The sequence below is a fragment of the Vanellus vanellus genome (assembly GCF_965231255.1).
Source record: "Vanellus vanellus genome assembly, chromosome: 8".
Classification (NCBI taxonomy): Eukaryota; Metazoa; Chordata; class Aves; order Charadriiformes; family Charadriidae; genus Vanellus; species Vanellus vanellus.
The window spans coordinates 2,588,247-2,607,594 of NC_138913.1; the positions used below are offsets into that span (position 1 = coordinate 2,588,247).

The following is a 19,348-nucleotide window of genomic DNA, read 5'->3' on the forward strand; positions in this document are numbered from 1 at the left end:
AGTTCTAATAATCTCCCTCACCTTCCCTGCCTGCCGCTAATGAAAGAGAATAGGTGATTGCACCTCGGGCTATGTTCTGCGCCTAATGACTCCTCCAAAGGCAGATTTATGAAGAAAAAATTAACTTTGAATGAGGATTGAATTGGCCCTGACAGTCTGATAGACTGTGACACAGATTCTGTGGCAAAACAGACGTAGCCCTAATTGATTATCAATATTTTAAGCAAAGTGATGAAAATAAGCATTAAGTGATGAGAAAGGCAGTCTTAATACAGTAGGCAGTAACCGGGATATGGGAAGTCTTTGGGGAGGTCGGCCCCGCTCGCCCCTGCTGAATTTTAGCTGTCAATTCTTACCTTTTGCTCCCCGACACCCCCGCTCCGCTCCCTTTTCAGGGGATTTTTTCCTTACCGATTTCTGACCGGCATGTTAATATTCTGGGCAAGGCTGTACGCGTTCCCCTCTCTCCGGAGAAGTTTGTTTAATATTTAACCCGTTTTGACTTAAGAATCGCTTCTGCTGTTTTGCGGGGGGGGGGGGGGGGGGGGGATTTGCGTGATTTCGGCTGTTCTCTCTTTTATGTTGTACTTTCTCACCGCCCCGCGTCCCGAACTGCGCTTTGAAAATGGGAACAATTTAAAAAAAAAAAGCAACCAGTGGAAAACTGCCCGCTTGGCGTTAAAGGATTTATCTTCACAACTAGATGGGTGATACCCAACGTTAGAACAAGGGGAAGAAAACATTCGCGTTTTGCCCGTGGCTTTTTGAGGCGCGTCCCACGTTGCGGGATAGATCTTCTACCAAAAAGACGTTTAATATTCTGGAAAACCCGCACGGCTGCTGGCAGACAGACGCTCGCTAGCCGCGCCGTAGCCGGAGACATCGTCCCAAAGTACGGAAATATTTTCCACAGTCACTCCAGGAAGGGAATTGAGGAGGAACGTTCTCCCCGGGGAGAGCGGAGAAGCTTAAAAACGACCAGATTTGTGCTTCGGGGCAGTTTGTAACCCCGCCGCGCAGCCAGCTCCTGCTCCCACCGCCACGCTCGGGCCTCTCCAGAGCTGTAATTACAGACCGTGGCGTAATTAAATTATGCGCAATACTTCGGACAGCAACGGCAGGGACTTCTCGTGTTTGAGCATCGTAACGTGTGACTCGGCTGCCGCGTGGTTCGCACGGGCGGCGCTCAGGGAAGGGCGAGGGGAGCCTTCCCCAGGGATGAGCTAGACGACGTTGGTGCTCTTTAAACTGGGGAGAAATGTTATTTTTGCATGGACTAAAGAGAGGAAAATGTAGAAAACCGGCATCAATCCGGTACGATAAAACTGCGTGTAGGGTTGTCGCTTCTGTTCTTGAGCTGACAGCCTCCGGACCCCGCTCCTTCGCTGTGCCTGTCTCAGCAAATATCTGAGAAAGTAGTTGCTTTAAATCCGCGTTGGAATTTTTTGGATGTATAATAGATAACTTTGCGTGTCAGTGTATGAATATTCGGCGGAGAGGGTTTCTACAAGCCTTGATAAATTTAATATACTAGAGAAAAATAGCATGTAAATTAAATAAGGCCTTGTAAATTAATAATGGAATATACTTGTATTTTTATATGTGAGCTGACTGAATATTTTATAAGTGCAAAAATGTTTGTGTTTAAAAAAAAAACGGTTAAGTCTTTCTGATTAGCATGGTGTACGGCTTGGCTACGGTTTAGATGTAATGTCCATCTGTGGTTTTTGAGTTTGTCTCCTTTCTCTTCCCCAAATACATCTTGAAATGTATAGCCTGGCTTTTTAAGTTTGAAGAGTCGGAAAGTCCACAATTATGTTGAATTTTTAATTTTCATTTTTATTTTCCCAAACGATTTGCGGTTTGCAGTTGGTGGGTGTTCTGACACTCCTCTTTTTTTTTTTCATTTTACCAGTAAAACAAATTGCATCCCGGCACGGCGCCGAGCCTCTTCCGTGCTTCTCCCGCAGCGGTGGGAGAGGGCTGTGCTGTCCTCTGAAATGCCCTTTGCACCTTTGAAAGGGCCCCTGCCTTCTTTCTACCTTGAAATAATGCGTATTATTGTAATTAATTTTTTTTAATTAGCATCTTTGCTTGACACCAGTTTACTATGGCACAGCGCAAGGCTGGTCAGGATTAAAGCATCGCTCCTGTGTGCCCGTCCGTTGGAGCCCGAGTGCTTCCACCGCCCCGGGGGGGTCAGTGCCGGCTGTCGCTGATGGAGCCACCGAACCGCAGTGGAGCATCCTACTCCAGCACTGTATCTTGCTCCCAAATGATCTTATTTATGTTGAGGACAGGCTGGGAGAGTTGGGGGTGTTCAGCCTGGAGAAGAGAAGGCTCCGGGGAGACCTCAGAGCCCCTTCCAGTGCCTAAAGGGGCTCCAGGAGAGCTGGGGAGGGACTCTGGATGAGGGAGGGGAGCCGTGGGACCAGGGGGGACAGTTTGACGCTGAAAGAGGGGAGATTGAGGTGAGATACTGGGAAGAAATTCTCTCCTGTGGGGGCGGTGAGCCCCTGGGGCAGGGTGCCCCGAGAAGCTGTGGCTGCCCCATCCCTGGAGGGGTTCAAGGCCGGGTTGGACGGGGCTGGGAGCACCCTGGGCTGGGGGGAGGTGGCCCTGCCCGGGGCAGGGGGGTGGATCTAGATGATCTTTAAGGTCCCTTCCAACTCTAACCATTCTATGAAAAGTAATTCAAATTACTTTAGAATATAAATACATCAAATGAGCTTTGGCCAGGAAGCCATGAACATTGCTTACCAGCCTTGTTAACGGAGGCAGAAGGTGGCATGGCTCATCCCACTTGTCAGGAGCAGCATGGGAGGTACCCACAGCCGGGGGGAGGCTGGTCCCAGTCCCATCCACTCTGCCATCACAATTTTCCCTTTTACCGAGGGGCTGAGCCGCTCCTCTGTTCCCTCCGGGCGCTTGGTACCCACACACTGAGGCCACCGGGCTGTCGACCCAGCTGGGGGTCGACATCTTCTCGCTAGTAACAAGCGATAGGACAAGAGGAAATGGCCTCAAGTTACACCAGGGGAGGTTTAGAGTGGATATCAGGGAAAGGTTCTTCACAGAAAGGGTTGCTACGCACTGGAAGAGGCTGCCCAGGGCAGTGGTGGAGTCACCATCATCCCTGGAGGGACTGAAGTGCTGGGTAGATGTGGTGCTGAGGGCCATGGGTTAGTTGTGGGTTTGGCAGTGTTGGGTTGATGGTTGGATTTGATGATCTTCACGGTGCCTTCCAACCTAGACAATATTATGATTCTGTGATTACCCGCAGTGAACAGGTCTGTATTCACGTGTTTAAAAGTATTAACGCAGATGAACACTGATGTTATCTACAGATGAGAAATAGATAGTGAAAGCCTGGGGAAAATCATAATCTCTCGCTCTACTGCAAAATACATGAAGAGGAACTGCTGGAATTTTAAATTAAAGTTCATTTTTTGTTGCTGTTAATTTTCCATTTTTCTCATACTCAATAATTAAGAGAAAATGATATGATATGTGTGTTATAGGACTTTGTCTTGTCTCTGTGGCCTGGGAGACGTGTTTCTCATAGAACTAACTGCAGCAGTAGTGATGACATCCATACATTGAGTCTTTTCAAAAGCACTGAAAACCGCTAGTTTTAGCAGCTCTCAAGCGGAGACAGTCTGATGCACATCGTTACGCTCTTCAGAAGATGATTTATTTGCGAAGACCGTTTGTGTTTTTGCTCTCTCTCCTTTTTTTTTTTTTTTTTTTTCCTGGAAAAGCTTCTTTCTTTTTTAGTTCTATCAGACGCAGTCTCCGAAGAGATTGTTCCATGTTTCCTGTTAGCATAATGTCATGCAGTAAGACAGCATATTTTAATGCAGAATCTATTGATTTTTGCAGCGTGTTTTTGTACATCTTCATGGGAAGCTGAAGGAGGCCATTGGCTCCTAATGCCACGTGAACTGATTAGAAAGTTGAAAGTATGAGCAAGTCTAAGTGACCGGCAAAGAAAATGTATAGTGAGTAGAATGAACCGGTTATAGTTTAACGGTATAGTTAAAACAGTACTTTTTGTCCAATAAAGAGCAACGTGGTTTAAGATATCTTAGTGCTTTTTTTTTATTTCAGTATGTAGCATTAGGCGAAGAAGAAGCTCGAAGCCATGTTTGCGCACACTGTGATTTTAACCATTTCAAGTGGTTTGTAGATACAGACTGTTGGTAGAGCAGCGCTTTTAGGGATTCTGACAGAACTCTACTGCGAAACCTGGTGGAAATGCGGGTTGGAATAGTTGGGGCGGCAAACACGGGGCTGCTCAGGCGCCGGTGTGCCGCTGCCTCTGCTTGCTGCCTTCCACGTGCGCGTGGCGCGTCTCCTCAGTGACACTCCTTTGTTTCTCTTAGTTCCCACTTCTTACACATAGGGCATTTTGAGACCTTAACGACCTTCACCTTGCTCTCCTGCTGTGCTCAAGGGCGCAGCACAAGCAGGCGCGAGCGTATGTTGCCGTTCTTCATAGAGGGAAGATCTGCTCCATTCCCAAGGTCCATCCCGCGCTGTGCTCGCCCACCGTGGCAGCAGGTGGCTGTACGTGTTTGCTCATGGTGACAGGCCGTCCGGGGGCACCACGCGCTGGGGGTGAGATGGTCCAGTACCACACCGTGCTGGATCCTCACTGGTTTGGCTGAACTTCAGGAGTTCAAATAGCCAGAACCATGTCAAGGTTACCATCCTGGACGCTGCCACTGGAAATACTGTGTCGCCATTGTCGCAATTCTGGGACAATACTGTCCGTTCCCACACTAATGGTTCATCTAGTAACGCATGTGTCTTTCTGCCCTGGTGAAATGGACAGTGTCACATTCATGCAGTTGTCCCTGGGACAGCTTGAGGCATCCTGCCCACGCTTCGAGCTCCCATGGTGGAGCATGGCGGCAGCTGGAAGTTGGTTGAGTAAAACTCTTTGAAAGTGGTGGTTCTGAAATTATTGAGAGAATACTGCATGCAGCGGATGGAAAGAAACCCAAGGGCATTGTTAGGATTTAAGAGTTTGGTTGAAGGTACATGTGTTGCACTTGGGAACTTGTTGAAAGTATTAATATGTTAATTTGCATTTCAGCAAATTTTGGTATTTTCTTTTTTCCTTGTGCAGGAAAGCTGCACATCATTAAGCTGGCCATTTTCAAATCATTTATCTCCTTTTTGTTGTACAAGCAGGATCATTTCAGTTTTGAAAAGGAGTAAAAAAAGTACCTTTGCTCCTGTTCTTAAAGGTTGTTTTTCACTCCGCCTTGAAAATTGTCCGGTTCGTTGGTCACCATCCTTTTCCTTTAATCATAGTACCAAGGGCTTTTGATTAGAGGAATTTTTGTCGGGCTTTAATGCACCTCTTATCTGTGGGGATGACCCTAATCTTAGTTGGCTTCTTCAAAGCTCTGTAGGGTACGGTGGAACTCGGTATTAACCAAAATTGTAATTGAACCTCAGGTTCTTCTGGTGCTTCCTGGGCACCCGGGACTCTCCCGTGCTCGGTCACGGCAACAAAGTGCTGCACCACGTAGGCTATTTTCATTTTCTCATTATCAATTATCATCAGTGTGGCTATTTGCGCAACTATTTATGCAAACTGTGAAGTTAAATAGTTCTGAGGGAAGGGTGGTTGATTTGAGTAGGCTTTGAATGAAGCACGCTAATTAGATAACACCTTTAGATGTGTCTTTGGAAGAGAGGGGCCTGTTGCGATAGGACCAGGGGTAATGGTTTTAAACTAAAAGAGAGAAGATTTAGATGAGGTATCAGGAAGAAATTCTCTCCTGTGGGGGCGGTGAGCCGCGGGCCCGGGTTGCCCTGAGAAGCTGTGGCTGCCCCATCCCTGGGGGTGTTCAAGGCCAGGTTGGACGGGGCTTGGAGCAACCTGGGCTGGGGGGAGGTGTCCCTGCCCAGGGCAGGGGGTGGCACTGAGTGGTCCTTAAAGGTCCCTTCCAACCCAAACCACTGTATAAGAGAACCCACCAAGTAGTGGTGCAACTGTTAAATGTCCAATATGCAGGTCATAACGCGTTGGTAAGGAAATAGGATCATCTTCAAGATATTGAGCTTGAAATATTTTTCAAAACCTACGAGTTTGTTCATTCTTTTCTTTCTAGCCTTTCTTTCAGTTTCTTTTTCCTTTGCCAGTCTTTGCTTTTCACTAAAAAATAACCAAATTATAGGAGAAGAGGAAATATGTCGTACAATTTAGGAGGGACATAGATTACTAAATGCTTGTAGTTTATTAAAATACTTTTATCAAGTTTCTTAAGTGAGGCTTTTACTTGGGAGGCTTTCTTTTCTATAAAGGAGTAGCAATTAGAGGGAAGAGGACTCTGAATTAATAGAATTAGTTAAGAGGAAAGAACTAAAGAGGAAGATGTAGGTGAGTATTTAAAGTCTGGGTGGGACAATGGACAGGAACCTGAATGTCTGTGTGAGTGAATGTTCGGTGCCTGAGCAGGTGGAATCTGCTTGAATGGCAGAGTGAGCATAAACCTGAAAATCTCTGCAAACCGTCAGTAACACAAAGTGTGGGATAATTCATGGGATGGAGTCGGTAAAGCTATGCTGATTTACGTCAGCTGGTATCATGGCCCAGTGTTTCTCTACGGCTCCCAAATTGCTGTTCTTTGTTCTTCTATTTAATCTCTGAGGTCTCATTTCATGTCCAAAATTTTACAGTCAGCCTATAGGTAATATCAAGGAGACACGGAAACACCTACCCCTACCCTCTCCCTTTCCCAAACTGGAAAGTATGCAAAATCATCCACTTTCTTTCCTTTTCTTTCCTTTATACCCCACTTTTCAGCGTAAGCCAAAGAGCGGCTGGCGTTGCCGGTCGGCATTGAACGGGTTAAAGCAAAGCAAAGGAGCAGACCTGGTTCATCCCTCTGAGCCCCAGGGAATTCCCACCCTTCATTGATCCGCAGTTGTTGATCTGTATGTAATAACTGCTCCTCGACAGGAACCGAGGTTGCAGGTCTGGCAGGCAACCTGCATTTCCATTAGGGATCTCTCTGCTCGGGCTGTCAGCAGCTTCCACCACTCCCCAAAATCCCTGGCAGGAGGGTTTGCTCCTTCCCAACGGGGTGGCTTTGCCAGCGCGGGCTCGGGCCCCTTCTGCTCACACAAAACGATAGGGGTTGGAAGGGCCCTCTGGAGCTCCCCCAGTGCCACCCCCCGCCAGAGCAGGGGCACCTCCAGCAGTGGCACAGGACACCTCCAGGCGGGTTTGGAATGGCTCCAGAGTGGGAGACTCCCCCCCTCTCTGGGCAGCTGTGCCAGTGCTCTGCCGCCCACACAGGAGAGAAGTCCCTCCTCAGGTTGAGATGGAACTTCCTATGGTCAAGTCGGTGCCCGTTCCCCCTTGTCCTGTCACTGGGCACCACTGAACAAAGACTGTTCCCACCCCCCCGGCACCCGCCCTTTAAGGATTTATCAGCACTGATAAGATCCCCCCTCAGTCGTCTTTTCTCTAGATGAAGATGACCCAAGTCCCTCAGCCTTTCCTCATCAGAGAGATGCTCCAGTCCCCTCCTCATCTCCGCAGCCCTTTGCTGGACCCTCTCCAGCAGTTCCCTGTCCTTCTTGACCCGGGGAGCCCCGAACTGGACACAGCGCTCCAGGTGCGGCCTCCCCGGGGCAGAGCAGAGGGGGAGGATGACCTCCCTCGCCCTGCTGGCCACACTCTGCTTGATGCCCCCCAGGATGCCGTTGGCCTTCTTGGCCACCAGGGCACATTGCTGGCTCGTGGGCATCCTGTTGTCCCCCAGGACTCCGCGGTCCCTTTGCACAGAGCTGCTCTCCAGCAGGTCAGCCCCAACCTGTACTGGTGCTATTCCTCCCCAGGTGCAGTACCCTACACTTGTCCCTGTTGAATTTCATATGGTTTCTCTCCGCCCAACTCTCCAGCCTGCCCAGGTCACGCTGAACGGTGGCACCGCCTTCCGGCGTATCAGCCACCCCTCCCAGTTCGGTATGTGGCTATCGGGTTTGGCAAGCAGGTGAAACGAAGCGGATCAAAGAGCTCCTCTGAGTTTCAAAACACATTGGCATCTTCAGATTTAGGATATCAGTGCACATGGAAACATGAAGGGTGTTTTGGATCTAGTTTGTTGGATTTTTTTACTAACGGAGAAGGTACCTAACGTAGCTTAGTTTTAATTAGATGTTAGTGCCTTTGTTGTAACTGAGCAATATTGTTCCACTTCTGCATGGGTTTATTTGTCTGAGTAGCATGTCCGCACTCTTTGCTCATAGTTTATTCTCACTGCAGAGAGGATTTATTTCTTCTTCCTTTGTGCTGCATCCAGCACGGCGAGCCGCTGATTCCAGCCAGGCTGCAACGAGCACTTCCCTCGTGCACACCTGGAAATGACTAAAACGCTCTTTCATCCCATTATACATGTATTAATAGTCCACTAGCTACGAGCACGTATCTCCATTTCAGAACTTTATCATTTCAGTGTAGGTAAACAGCTCAAACGTCTTCTGTGTGTCATTTTCCCGTCCTTCAGAAAAAAAACAATAAATAATAAGTCGATAGAATTGTAATTTTATCTGGGGTCGGATGAGCTCTTAAATGCTGCAGGCTCGAGCGCCTCTTTATTTATTTATTTTATATTTTAGAAAGCTTCGTAAGCAGCCCGGCTTTTGTGCTGCTGGCTGGTAGTGGGCGCGGGAAGCCCAGCTTCGGCAGCAGTCGCAGCACTCCGACTACCTGGATCGATTAAAGCCAGACTTTTGCTGAAGTCACTGCTTTGAAGTGCTGGGGGCGGTACGCGGCTCCCTGTCCCCCTCCGGCTAAAGGGAAGTGCAGGGCAGGGGAACCGAGTTCTCTTCCAAAGATCGGGGCTTTTAAGCGCTTTTAAGCGGACGTGGCAGCACGGGCTGGCCGTGGTCTCGCACCCCCGAAAATACGGGGGCAGAGCGGAGAGGGCACGTTACGTTTTAGAATAAGTTGTAAGGATCTTTTAGTGTTTTTTAATTGCAACTTGATTTGATCAAAAGAAACCTCAGTTTTCAATGGCGCTTTGCCAGCGCATAAAGACGGAAAATTTAAAATATTTGAATGGAATTGTCAGCATTAAATTCTTAAAGCGTCACGTGGCTTCAGTGACTTCTCTTGGTCGTAGCGGACGGTGCCCTGTAAGCCCAGAGGCTTTCTGCTCTGTAGATCTATGGGGCAAGTGAAATTGTTGGTAATGAGCAGTTTCGTGAAGAGAATTGTCCTCGCGATACTTCCTAAATTGCTGCATCGTCTGTATAATTAACCGGGACTTGAAAGGACAGCTCTGTTTCAGCTAGCAGAAGTTTTAACTGTAGTTACAAGGGTTGGAAATCAGCAATTTGAAGTTAACAAATAGAAAATAGAAGTTTAGTCGCAGACCGGCAACATCTTTCCGGTGTGTTTTTAATATTTTGGGCCGTGGCTAACCATTGAGATACCCAATGAATTGTTCCTGCGCAGCAACAAATCGGGGAGGAAGAACAAAGTAGCAGAGCGGAATAGATAAATCAAATTTAGGCATGGTAGTTTATTGAATCTAAATTGTGCCCAGTTGGCCCACGAGCTATATAAGCAATCCATCTTGTGTTGATAATGGAGGTTCTTGAAATCCACCTGATGTTTGCATTATTAAATTTCAGCCTAATGAGCTCTGCTAATACATATTGAAGACAGTTGTAAGGAGCAGCATGTGAATCTGAGCGGGATAATTTGAAAGAAACATAAGCTGAGCATTTTACATGACTCAAGGGGTATATCTACAATTACACATATAACCAAAATTGAATTTAAATGGAATTGCTATTATCCTTGTCCTTTTACCAGGGAGAATAAAGTGTAAATGAAGTAAAAGTCTTTAGAGTTACTAGCGGTTTGTTTATATTATCTGATTTAATAGATTCTTGTAATGATCTTCACTGGCCGAAAAGTTTTAATATTTCATGACTTTAAATGTAGTCTAAATCTGTATAAAAGCATGTAAATGGAAACAGTTGTCTATATGATTGCTACTATCGCTTTGTAACACCGCTGCTTAAGTTGCGTATTTTAAGGAGGTGTAGCTGCCGGCTGCAAAAAGACACCAGGGGCGGAAAGCCCCCCTGGCACCCCAGTCCCGAACAGAATTTTGTTTTCATAAATTCTTGTATATATTCAGTAGGTGGGAGGACTAAGTATTCGCAAAACCGAAGAAGCGTTTGCTATCGGTGCCACGGGTTACGGTGATTTCGTTACCTAAGAAGGCCTGGTTTAAGTTCTACGTTCTCTTTCTTTTGGGTTCTTTTCCTTTTGACATGGTGATACTTTTTAAAACTTAATATTTCATCAAGTATAATGCTATTAGGGACTTATTCTCACTTAGTTCACTCATCAGGCAGTGAGATGGCAATAAAAGAGAATGGCTCCTTTGAGACGTTAATGCTTTGGAATAAATGATGTGCTAGAACAGAAATTTAATTAATTTACAGAGTATATTGATAGTCCCTTGTTACTGTGCTGTATATTTTTAATCTTCTTTAACATCTGTAGTAAAGTGTTTGAAAACCCCTGCAGTTGAGCAACTAGTAGATAATTAAGTAATAAGGGAAGAGGTTTCTAGAGGGAAAAAGATTCTTTTTAAAGAACACTGTCATAACATGAATAAAGTACTGCTGCTATGATTTGCAGCGAAGAGAAAATTGTATACTACCTAATTTAATGCTAAGTAATAGGTATTTGACTCCTGTTTTAAATGCTATCTGCCACTCTGCATCTCTGAAAATACTGTTTTGGTTCTGTTTTATCCTCAAAAGAGGTCTTACGGATTACTCACTATGGCAGCAAATCTTTTTTTAAACGCACTGCGTTTGTTTCTTGATAGTTCGGTTTGGGGGCAAGCAGGGTGGGGAGATCCGTATTTTAGAAAACAAACTCTTAAAAGTTTTACTGAACAAAAAATGAAGGCTGAGGTTTTCATTGAACTAATGCCGCAGGCAAAAATTACCCTCCGTCATACCATATATGCTGTTGTCCTAACGGTGGTGTTACCTCTAAAGAAAATACATTAAGAACCACATTCTGTTGTTTCATGCACATCGACTTCATTGTGGAACCTACAAAAAGGAATCTGAAATTGGGTTTAAACCCCGGGAAATGTTGTTGGGCAAGGTAAATCAACTACTGGTAACATTTGTTGTTGTATTTCTTTTCTTCCTAGCTAAAGCAGATGAAGCGTTAAAGGCCAAAGAGAGAAGTGAAGAAGAAGCGAAGAAAAGAAAGGAAGAAGGTAACGCATTTTTTTTTAATTCGGTAGCAAACTGCGATCCCCTAAGTCAGAAACTATCGTTTTGAAGGGACCGAGTTGCAGTGGGGCTGGGTGATTTTCTTCTTACAAGGGCACCTGAAAGCGAGACGGCCACTCTGCCGCTCCCCTGCGTCACCACAGCCTTCTGCTCCTCGCCTGAAGGAGCAGCAAGAACTGCTAAATCCGCCAGAAACGTCGATCGGATTTTAAAAAATATTTCAGCTGCCATTAAAGCAACCTCATCATTTGAGACAAAGTTATACGTTAAGACCTTACGGCCAGCCGCTAGCACTGGTTTGTGTGCTGGATGCATCGCTCGATCAAAAGAGCCAGTGCAGCGGGTAATTTTGGCTGCGTGTTTAGTCTGTGCGATGTCACGAAGGGACCTAATCTGTTGATCTCGATGAAATTTGGTGCACTGAAAGCTGGCGGGATCTGAGCGGTTTTCCTTTGCAGTACGGTAGGTGGGAAGTTAATGTGTAGCGCCTGGGTAATTGGAACAAATGGGTTTTGCTGGTATGTGGGTGAGTAATGGGAAGAGACGTTTTCACCAGCGTGACGGAGCCAATGCAAACAATCCACGCGGCCCCAGAGTTTCTCCCTTCGGCCGTGGTAGACATCCCTGTCTCAGAGAAAATATCTCCGTTGTTCGAATGAAAATGAACCATGTAACTCTCTGCGACATCTATTATTTTTTGCGTTGACTTAAGCATAAAAAAGTCTAGTGAAGGTCTTCACTTGCTGGCAGTGGGTTTACCCTGGAAGTACACGTTGCGGCACATTGGTCACTGCCGTGCACTTTCTCTTCAGCATCTTTGATTCAAATGAGGACAGGTTTCTGGTTGTAACTGGTATTTAATGCACTGAACAGTCTCCGTGTGAACGTGTTCCTGATTCTCCCTCCCCTGTGCCCCTGGGATTGCGTGGGCGGTCACTCGATATTTTATCCACCCGATAAACGGGACCTGGGTTTGAAGACGATGCTGTGTTTGAGAAGATGATGTATTTTTCAGAGCTGGCCTTTTGATGGATTCATTTACTATGGAAATCAGTGTTATGCCCAAATATCGATCATATTTTGGTTAGGGCCAGGGTGTCACATATGGAGGAGAGCGATATGAAGTAAAGCTGTTTAGGACAGCTTGAAATTTAAAGAGAAGTTAAGAGATTGAGATATTTTTAATTCCCGGTGTGATATGAGGATAAAATCATTAGGCCAAAGCAAAACAGGAAAAGTCCTGAGAAAGGGAGAAGGTGGTGGAGTTTGAGTATGGAGCAAATGCAAGAAAACACCTAAAGGGGATGGCAGTGGTCTTCACAATTTTACTGTGCCATCTCCTTCAGGCTTGCCTTTCTTCCCAGTCTCTCTAATCTTATGGAAAGTCTCTCTTTGTGTCTGCCCTCTCTTTTCCTGTCTCTGAGCACACCAAGTTGATCTTCAAGGTAAAGACAGGAACTTTAATTTTGCGTCTGTCGTGCCTCCATCTCTTCTCGTCTCACCTGTACCGTCCAGCTACCAGAGCCTGATTCTCCTTCCACACGTGCTGTGTTTAATCCTCGCTATTTTATTGAAGAATTCCACCAGTTTCCTGATCCTTATCCTTATCCTGCTGTGACACCCTGATTTTCCAGGAATCCTTCCTCACGAGCAGTCCCTGCTTGCCTGCCTTGCCCGGAATTCCCATGCCATATCTTGGTCTGAGCTGCTGCAGTCTTTTAGCACTCCAAAGGCTCTGAATTTTATAGAACTCTTTTCATATTTTTTTGATTTTTGGAACAGGTCATTAGCGAGATTTTTGGATTAGGAAAATACATCCTTCCAGTTTCCATGTTGCCATCTCTTCTTAGGTACTGACTTCAGGTGCTGTTTCCTTGGTTACAATCAAACTTCTCCAGTTTTCTTCTTTACCCGTTTTTTCTGTAGCTGGAATTCCCGCCTCAGTAATTTCTGAAGGCCATTTAAAGCTGATTTGCGCTCCAGGTACAAACAAGCTGCTTTAAATCCCCATGCGGGAATGAGAAAATGAAGTGTGCTTTGCAGGTCTGATTCAGCTGCTTGCTGTCCTACAGGACTGATACGTTTCTACGTCATTTCCCACCCCCTCCTTCTTTCCAGATTTAGATGTCTTTAATAAGCTCCAAACTGCGGGACTTACGGTGAAGTCTGCTAAGTATGTATTTCAAAACTCTAACGTAATCTTTATTAAAAATTCATGCGATCGATTCGTGTGTTTGGGTTCTGGTTGGTTGGTTTGTTGGGGTTTTGTTCCAGAAAACAGTTTTTGCATTATCGGGCCAATCCAAAGAAACGAACGTGTACTGACTGCTTAGAAAAACAATCCAGAAGTTACCAATTTGGTGTGTCTAGCGGCGGATGAAATTTAATCCTGTGCCAGCACACTTTTACAGGCTTTCTGAGACAATGCTTTATTCGGTGCTTGCCACCGTCCACCCGTTAAGTTCAGCTTCAGCGGACTGCTTAATTTGGCAGTCAGCTTCCACTCAACCAAGTTCCTGGTGATTCCGGGCTTATTTAGTTCCCGACAAAGTTGTTGCCGCTGGCCCTGCGCAGTTTTAGGCATAACGTTCCGGTCTTCCTGAGTCTCTTGTACCTGAAGCCCCTGCTGTGCTTGACGAAAAAGAAAAATACCGTGTAATTATCTTTGAAAAGTTTCAACTAATCAATTGCATTTCTTCCTCTGTTTGAAAGAGGTTGGAGGTGTTCACATTTAGTAAACTTTTAGTTTAATGATGTTTAAAAAGCAGTGAGATGGATGCTGAGCTTTTTTTCACTTCAAAGAGTATCGGGCAATCGTTACATCTGAAGGAAACACTTTCTTTTATGTTAATTTTCTAATTATATTATCTGGGGTACACGGCTAGAACTTATTATAATAGACACATTGATGCTCCTGCATCCCATCTAAAAGGGCTGGATGCGGGAGTGTCCCCAGAAGGAGCGCTGCCAGCGCCGGACCGGCCGATGTGACCCCGGGAGAGCCACACGGTCCTGCTGCCCCTGGGGCACGCGCCGGGAGAGGGGGGGAGGGTTATAAGTTCAAGCTAGATTGGGAGCGATTCAGAAGCGTCTCAAGTAGAAGTTGATAACGTAGGTTCACGGACAACTGCAACTTCAAAGCAGAGGTTTTTTTCCCACTGTCTGTCCCGCAAGCTGAGCCGCGCGCTGCAGGTGGCTCGATGCCTTTGAAGTCTATGGGGTTTACTTAAGCTCCATCAGGAGCGCGTTAAGCTCTGAGCGTAGCTCTCCGAGTAGACCATTGGGTATGAAAGAGGTCTTTTTGGCTGTAGGACCGGAATCCAGGACACTGAAAACAACGACAACAACAAAAAAGTCCCAAATTTGGAATGAGAGTGTTTCAGAGCTGTGCTGCCCTGATGCAGCTGAGCATGATGATTCCTCAAATATTTGGCGACGTATCTAATATAGTATCCAGAACACTTGCAAAATAAAATATACTTCCTCTAATTTGTCTTGTGGATACGGTAAGCAGAGTGGGTTTCTATAAATGTATAAGATTGGGACTTGATTTAGAAATCCATCTATAGAATCGTAGAATCATAGGATGGATTTAGGTTGGAAGGGACCTTGAAGTTCATCGAGTTCCAACCCCGAGCAGACACTAAAGTGCCATCTTTGCCTTTTAAAAGACTCCTTTACACTAAAAAGGCATCACAACATACATGTTATATATATATAAAAATAAAACCCTGTAAAAATCTGCAGCCCCCTGAATTATCTGGCCTAGCAAAGTGATAAAAAAAGGGTGCACCTACGTCGCCGATGCTCTGCTCTCCCAGCGTCCAGTGCTCACGGGTGTTGATTCCCTCTCCTTAATAGCGAAGGGCCGCTCAGAAGATCAGGGCTCTGAACACGGTTCTTTCGCCCTCTTCTGCAAAACGGCTTCCATCTGCGGTGCGCAGCCTTTCGACAGCCTTCTAGGGGGATTAGGTGGAGCAAGATTACATGAATATCCTCTAAGTAAATGAGTTAGAAATCAGGAACTCTGATTAGTAGATGGTTTTTCTGTTCCTGTGCGGTTGTGTTCTTGCGGGAGAAGATTCTCTGTCCTGTGATGGCTCCAGATGGCTCAAAGTTCAAGTGATGTCTTTTCTGACTTGTCTGCAAGATGGTACTCGAAATCTTTAATTCCCCTTCAGATCATTTAAATGAACTGCAAAGGGGAAGAGCTGCTCTTTTCTGCCGTAATGTATGGAAGGGGCTGAGGCAGAAATTCCTGCAGATTTTTTTTGCTTCTGCTAACTTCTTCCTAAGAAATCATGCTACTTGTCCACCAAGGTGGCCATTGCTCTGAGACTGGCCGGGCATCGGGCTGCTGGTGGGAGGAGGTGAGCGTCACTTCAGGTTATTTGGCTCTTTCCTTCACTTATTAATTAGAGAATCCCAGACTGGTGGGGGTTGGAAGGGCCCTCTGGAGTTCCCCCAGTGCCACCCCCCGCCAGAGCAGGGGCACCTCCAGCAGTAGCACAGGACACCTCCAGGCGGGTTTGGAATGGCTCCAGAGTGGGAGACTCCCCCCCTCTCTGGGCAGCTGTGCCAGTGCTCTGCCGCCCGCACAGGAGAGAAGTCCCTCCTCAGGTTGAGATGGAACTTCCTATGGTCAAATCGGTGCCTGTTCCCTCTTGTCCTATCACTGGGCACCATTGGAAAAAGACTGTTCCCACCCCCCCAGCACCCGCCCTTTAAGGATTTATCAGCACTGATAAGATCCCCCCTCAGTCGTCTTTTCTCTAGATGAAGACGACCCAAGTCCCTCAGCCTTTCCTCATCAGAGAGATGCTCCAGTCCCCTTATCATCTCCATAGCCCTTTGCTGGACCCTCTCCAGCAGTTCCCTGTCCTTCTTGACCCGGGGAGCCCCGAACTGGACACAGTGCTCCAGATGTGGCCTCCCCAGGGCAGGGGAGAGGGGGAGGATGACCTCCCTCGCCCCGCTGGCCACACTCTGCTTGATGCCCCCCAGGATGCCATTGGCCTTCTTGGCCACCAGGGCACATTGCTGGCTCGTGGGCATCCTGTTGTCCACCAGGACTCCCAGGTCCCTTTGCACAGAGCTGCTCTCCAGCAGGTCAGCCCCCAACCTGTACTGGTGCAGGGGGTTACTCCTCCCCAGGTGCAGTACCCTACACTTGTCCCTGTTGAATTTCATACGGTTTCTCTCTGCCCATCCATGTCACACTGTATGGTGCCACAATTTTTAAACTGTATTTATCTCAACCCACAATTTTGCAGTGGTTTTTTTTTTTTTTTTTTTAATTTTCTCTGCCTGTTCTGTCCCCTGTCGCACTGGGGACAGTGAGTGAGAGCTGGGGGGGGCCTTATATGCCGGCCGAGGTCAACCCGGAGCAAAGCTTTACCTCTCCCCCGCCTGGCTGTGCTGCTGTGCCGCAGGGTCGCTACCTGCCCGGGGGATGCAGCCAAACAGGCCATTGAGACATGACGGACGGTCGTACAACCGCCCATCGGGCACTGGTCTGGGCTTGGTGATGAGATGAGAATATGTGACTAGAGACGGTCACCTGAGCCTGCTGCGTTAGATGACCCCCCATACCAAACCCTGTTTCTCTTACGGTGTGTCAATCACAGCGCTGTAATCAGAACGTAACGCATCAGCGATATATAGAAATATATATAGAAATATATTTTCTGTAATAGTGCTACGGAGAGTATTTTAGTAGATGTTGAGTGTTCCTGGTCCGGGGATCTCTACCAATCTCTCCAAATTAAGTTATGAGCTCTGCTGAGTTAAAGCTTTGTGTATCCTTCATGCCTTCATACAGGAGTGATTTCCCTGGGCAGGGTTGCGTCATCCCCGCGGGCCCAGGCACGGCCACGTCCCGGCTGAGTTGATGTTACTCACCTAGAGAGGGAGACAGCCGAAACATAAAGGGTCATTCCCAGGGTCCGGACACACCAATTCAGCTCTGAGTCTGTGGGGTGAAATCTCTTCAGGACTGCAGAAACTACTTTGTAAAATATCACAAGTTTATTTTAGAATACCTCAAGTTGGCTTTTTTATCTTTGAGAAAAAAACATTTTTAAAGCCCTCAGCTCTCCCTGCTTCAAAGGCAATTTTGAAAATGTTGAGTTAGTGGAATAATATCTATTTTCTTTCTTTTATATAGATATATAATGTCTGTTTGCCTACAGGAGAGCTGGGGAGGGACTCTGGATCAGGGAGGGGAGCCGTGGGACGAGGGGGAACGGTTTGACACTGACAGAGGGGACATTGAGATGAGATATTGGGAAGAAATTCTTGGCTGTGGGGGCGGTGAGCCCCTGGGGCAGGGTGCCCCGAGAAGCTGTGGCTGCCCCATCCCTGGGGGTGTTCAAGGCTGGGTTGGACGGGGCTGGGAGCAACCTGGGCTGGGGGGAGGTGTCACTGGGGGGGCTTTAGGGTCCCATCCAACTCATTCTGTGATGCTGTGATTCCATGAGTATCTGTCAGCAAGGAAAATTTATTACAGTGTTCCAGGTGGTAGGAAGTATTTTGTTAATGTCTACGCAATGGTAACTTAGGACTTACCTACAAAAGGTAGCTCAGGAAAATTACCCTCCTTTGAGTCCATGGCTCTGATGATTTTCACTCAAAATCAAAATGTTCTAATTATTTAGTTTGGTTTACTTTGGGACTACGTGCTGCTAAGAGGAATTCATTCACGTTCCAAGTTGTCCTGCTTGGAGAAGGTGTGTAGGATGGCGCAGAGCCGCCCAGCTGTGCGGGGCACGGGGGCAGCCCTTCCACCCACCGCCTTGCAAAGCGCCGTGGGGCCGCAGGGGCGGGCTCCCGGCCGGGCGCTCCTCGGGGCGAGGGGGCTGCGCTCCGCCGGCGCTAATTTCCAGCCCCTGTTTTGAAAAACACGCGTGTGGTTTTTTTCATCCCATCCCATTGAGGGTGGCTGACGTGCTAGTGATTGCCGGCGCAGAGTCCATCCTAACGGGCGGCTACGGAAAGGAGGCGAAGAGGGAAAAAAGGGCTGGTTAGTGAACTGGGAACAATGGTAATTTACAGCGAAAGCGGGAGGAAAACTTCTTTTCAATTTATTAATAAGCACCGTAAAAACTATCCTGTGGTGTCTTTGGAAAAAGTTGTAAGGATGTTATACTGTTCCAAAATGAATAGAAAATGTTTCCTGACGAGAAGCTTGTTAAATAAAATTCATCAGTTTGTCTGAGGAGTTAACTACCAATTAAGAATAAAATGTTTTATTTTCGCTGGAAAATAAACGGTCTTATTAAATTGTCTATCAAGTGTTTAAGCACACCAAGTCCGTGGGAGATATACAGAGAAATGGCGCAATACAAAACATGAGTTTGGTGTAGATCTATGTCCCATACGTATTTACAAACGAGACTTTCATCCCTCGTGCATCCAGCGTGCTGCGCGTGCCAGAGCGCGTTCCTTTCCACCTGCTGGGTACCGTTGACATCTTTCCCTTGCAGAAAGAGCTTTTTGGGATTTGTCTTCGTTCTCGCTTCCTCCTACGGCCTCTGTAGCCAATTTTGAACCCCCTTTGATTTGCTCGGTTGTAACTCGCAGCGTTACCTAGAGCTGCTTGGAGGTGGGACTCGGGCGGACAGAGATGCACTTCTATTTTCTCCTGTTCCCAGCTTTCCCCTGCTTTGTACAAAAAGCGTTGCGATTTCACACACTTTAGACTGATTTAGGTTTTGTTTTCTTTTCTGTTTTGGGGTTTTTACATAAAATTTGTATATTTTTTGATCATTAAATTCTCGCTGGATTGGCTTCTACAGCATGAGGAGGGGGGGAAAGTGAAAAATCAATTCTGTTTGATTTTCTTTTTTTATTTGTTCACACAGCAATTTTATTATGTGCATAATTGTTCACAGTGAGCCCTTCTGGTTGAAATGTTTATAATGAAACTGTTAATGAAGGTCTTGTACGGAATGTCCCGTTATAAAGTTGTCCCGTGTTTTGGCAGTTGTTGCCTGGTGAACCTTATTCTGTCTGTTCATCCTCAAACAAGAGTGTTTGCCTAAAATAT

General features: G+C 46.6%; 1 protein-coding gene across 4 annotated transcripts in view; it reads left to right on the top strand.

The window, feature by feature from the left end:
• The window catches only part of RSRC1 (arginine and serine rich coiled-coil 1), a 182,516-nt gene that overhangs the window by 133,623 nt on the left and 29,545 nt on the right, over positions 1 to 19,348 (top strand). For all 4 annotated transcript variants that reach the window (XM_082487297.1, XM_082487300.1, XM_082487298.1 and 1 more), the window contains one exon: positions 11,217 to 11,285. In XM_082487297.1, the coding sequence (XP_082343423.1) occupies positions 11,217 to 11,285 (69 nt within the window). The remainder of the gene's footprint in view (positions 1 to 11,216; positions 11,286 to 19,348) is intronic.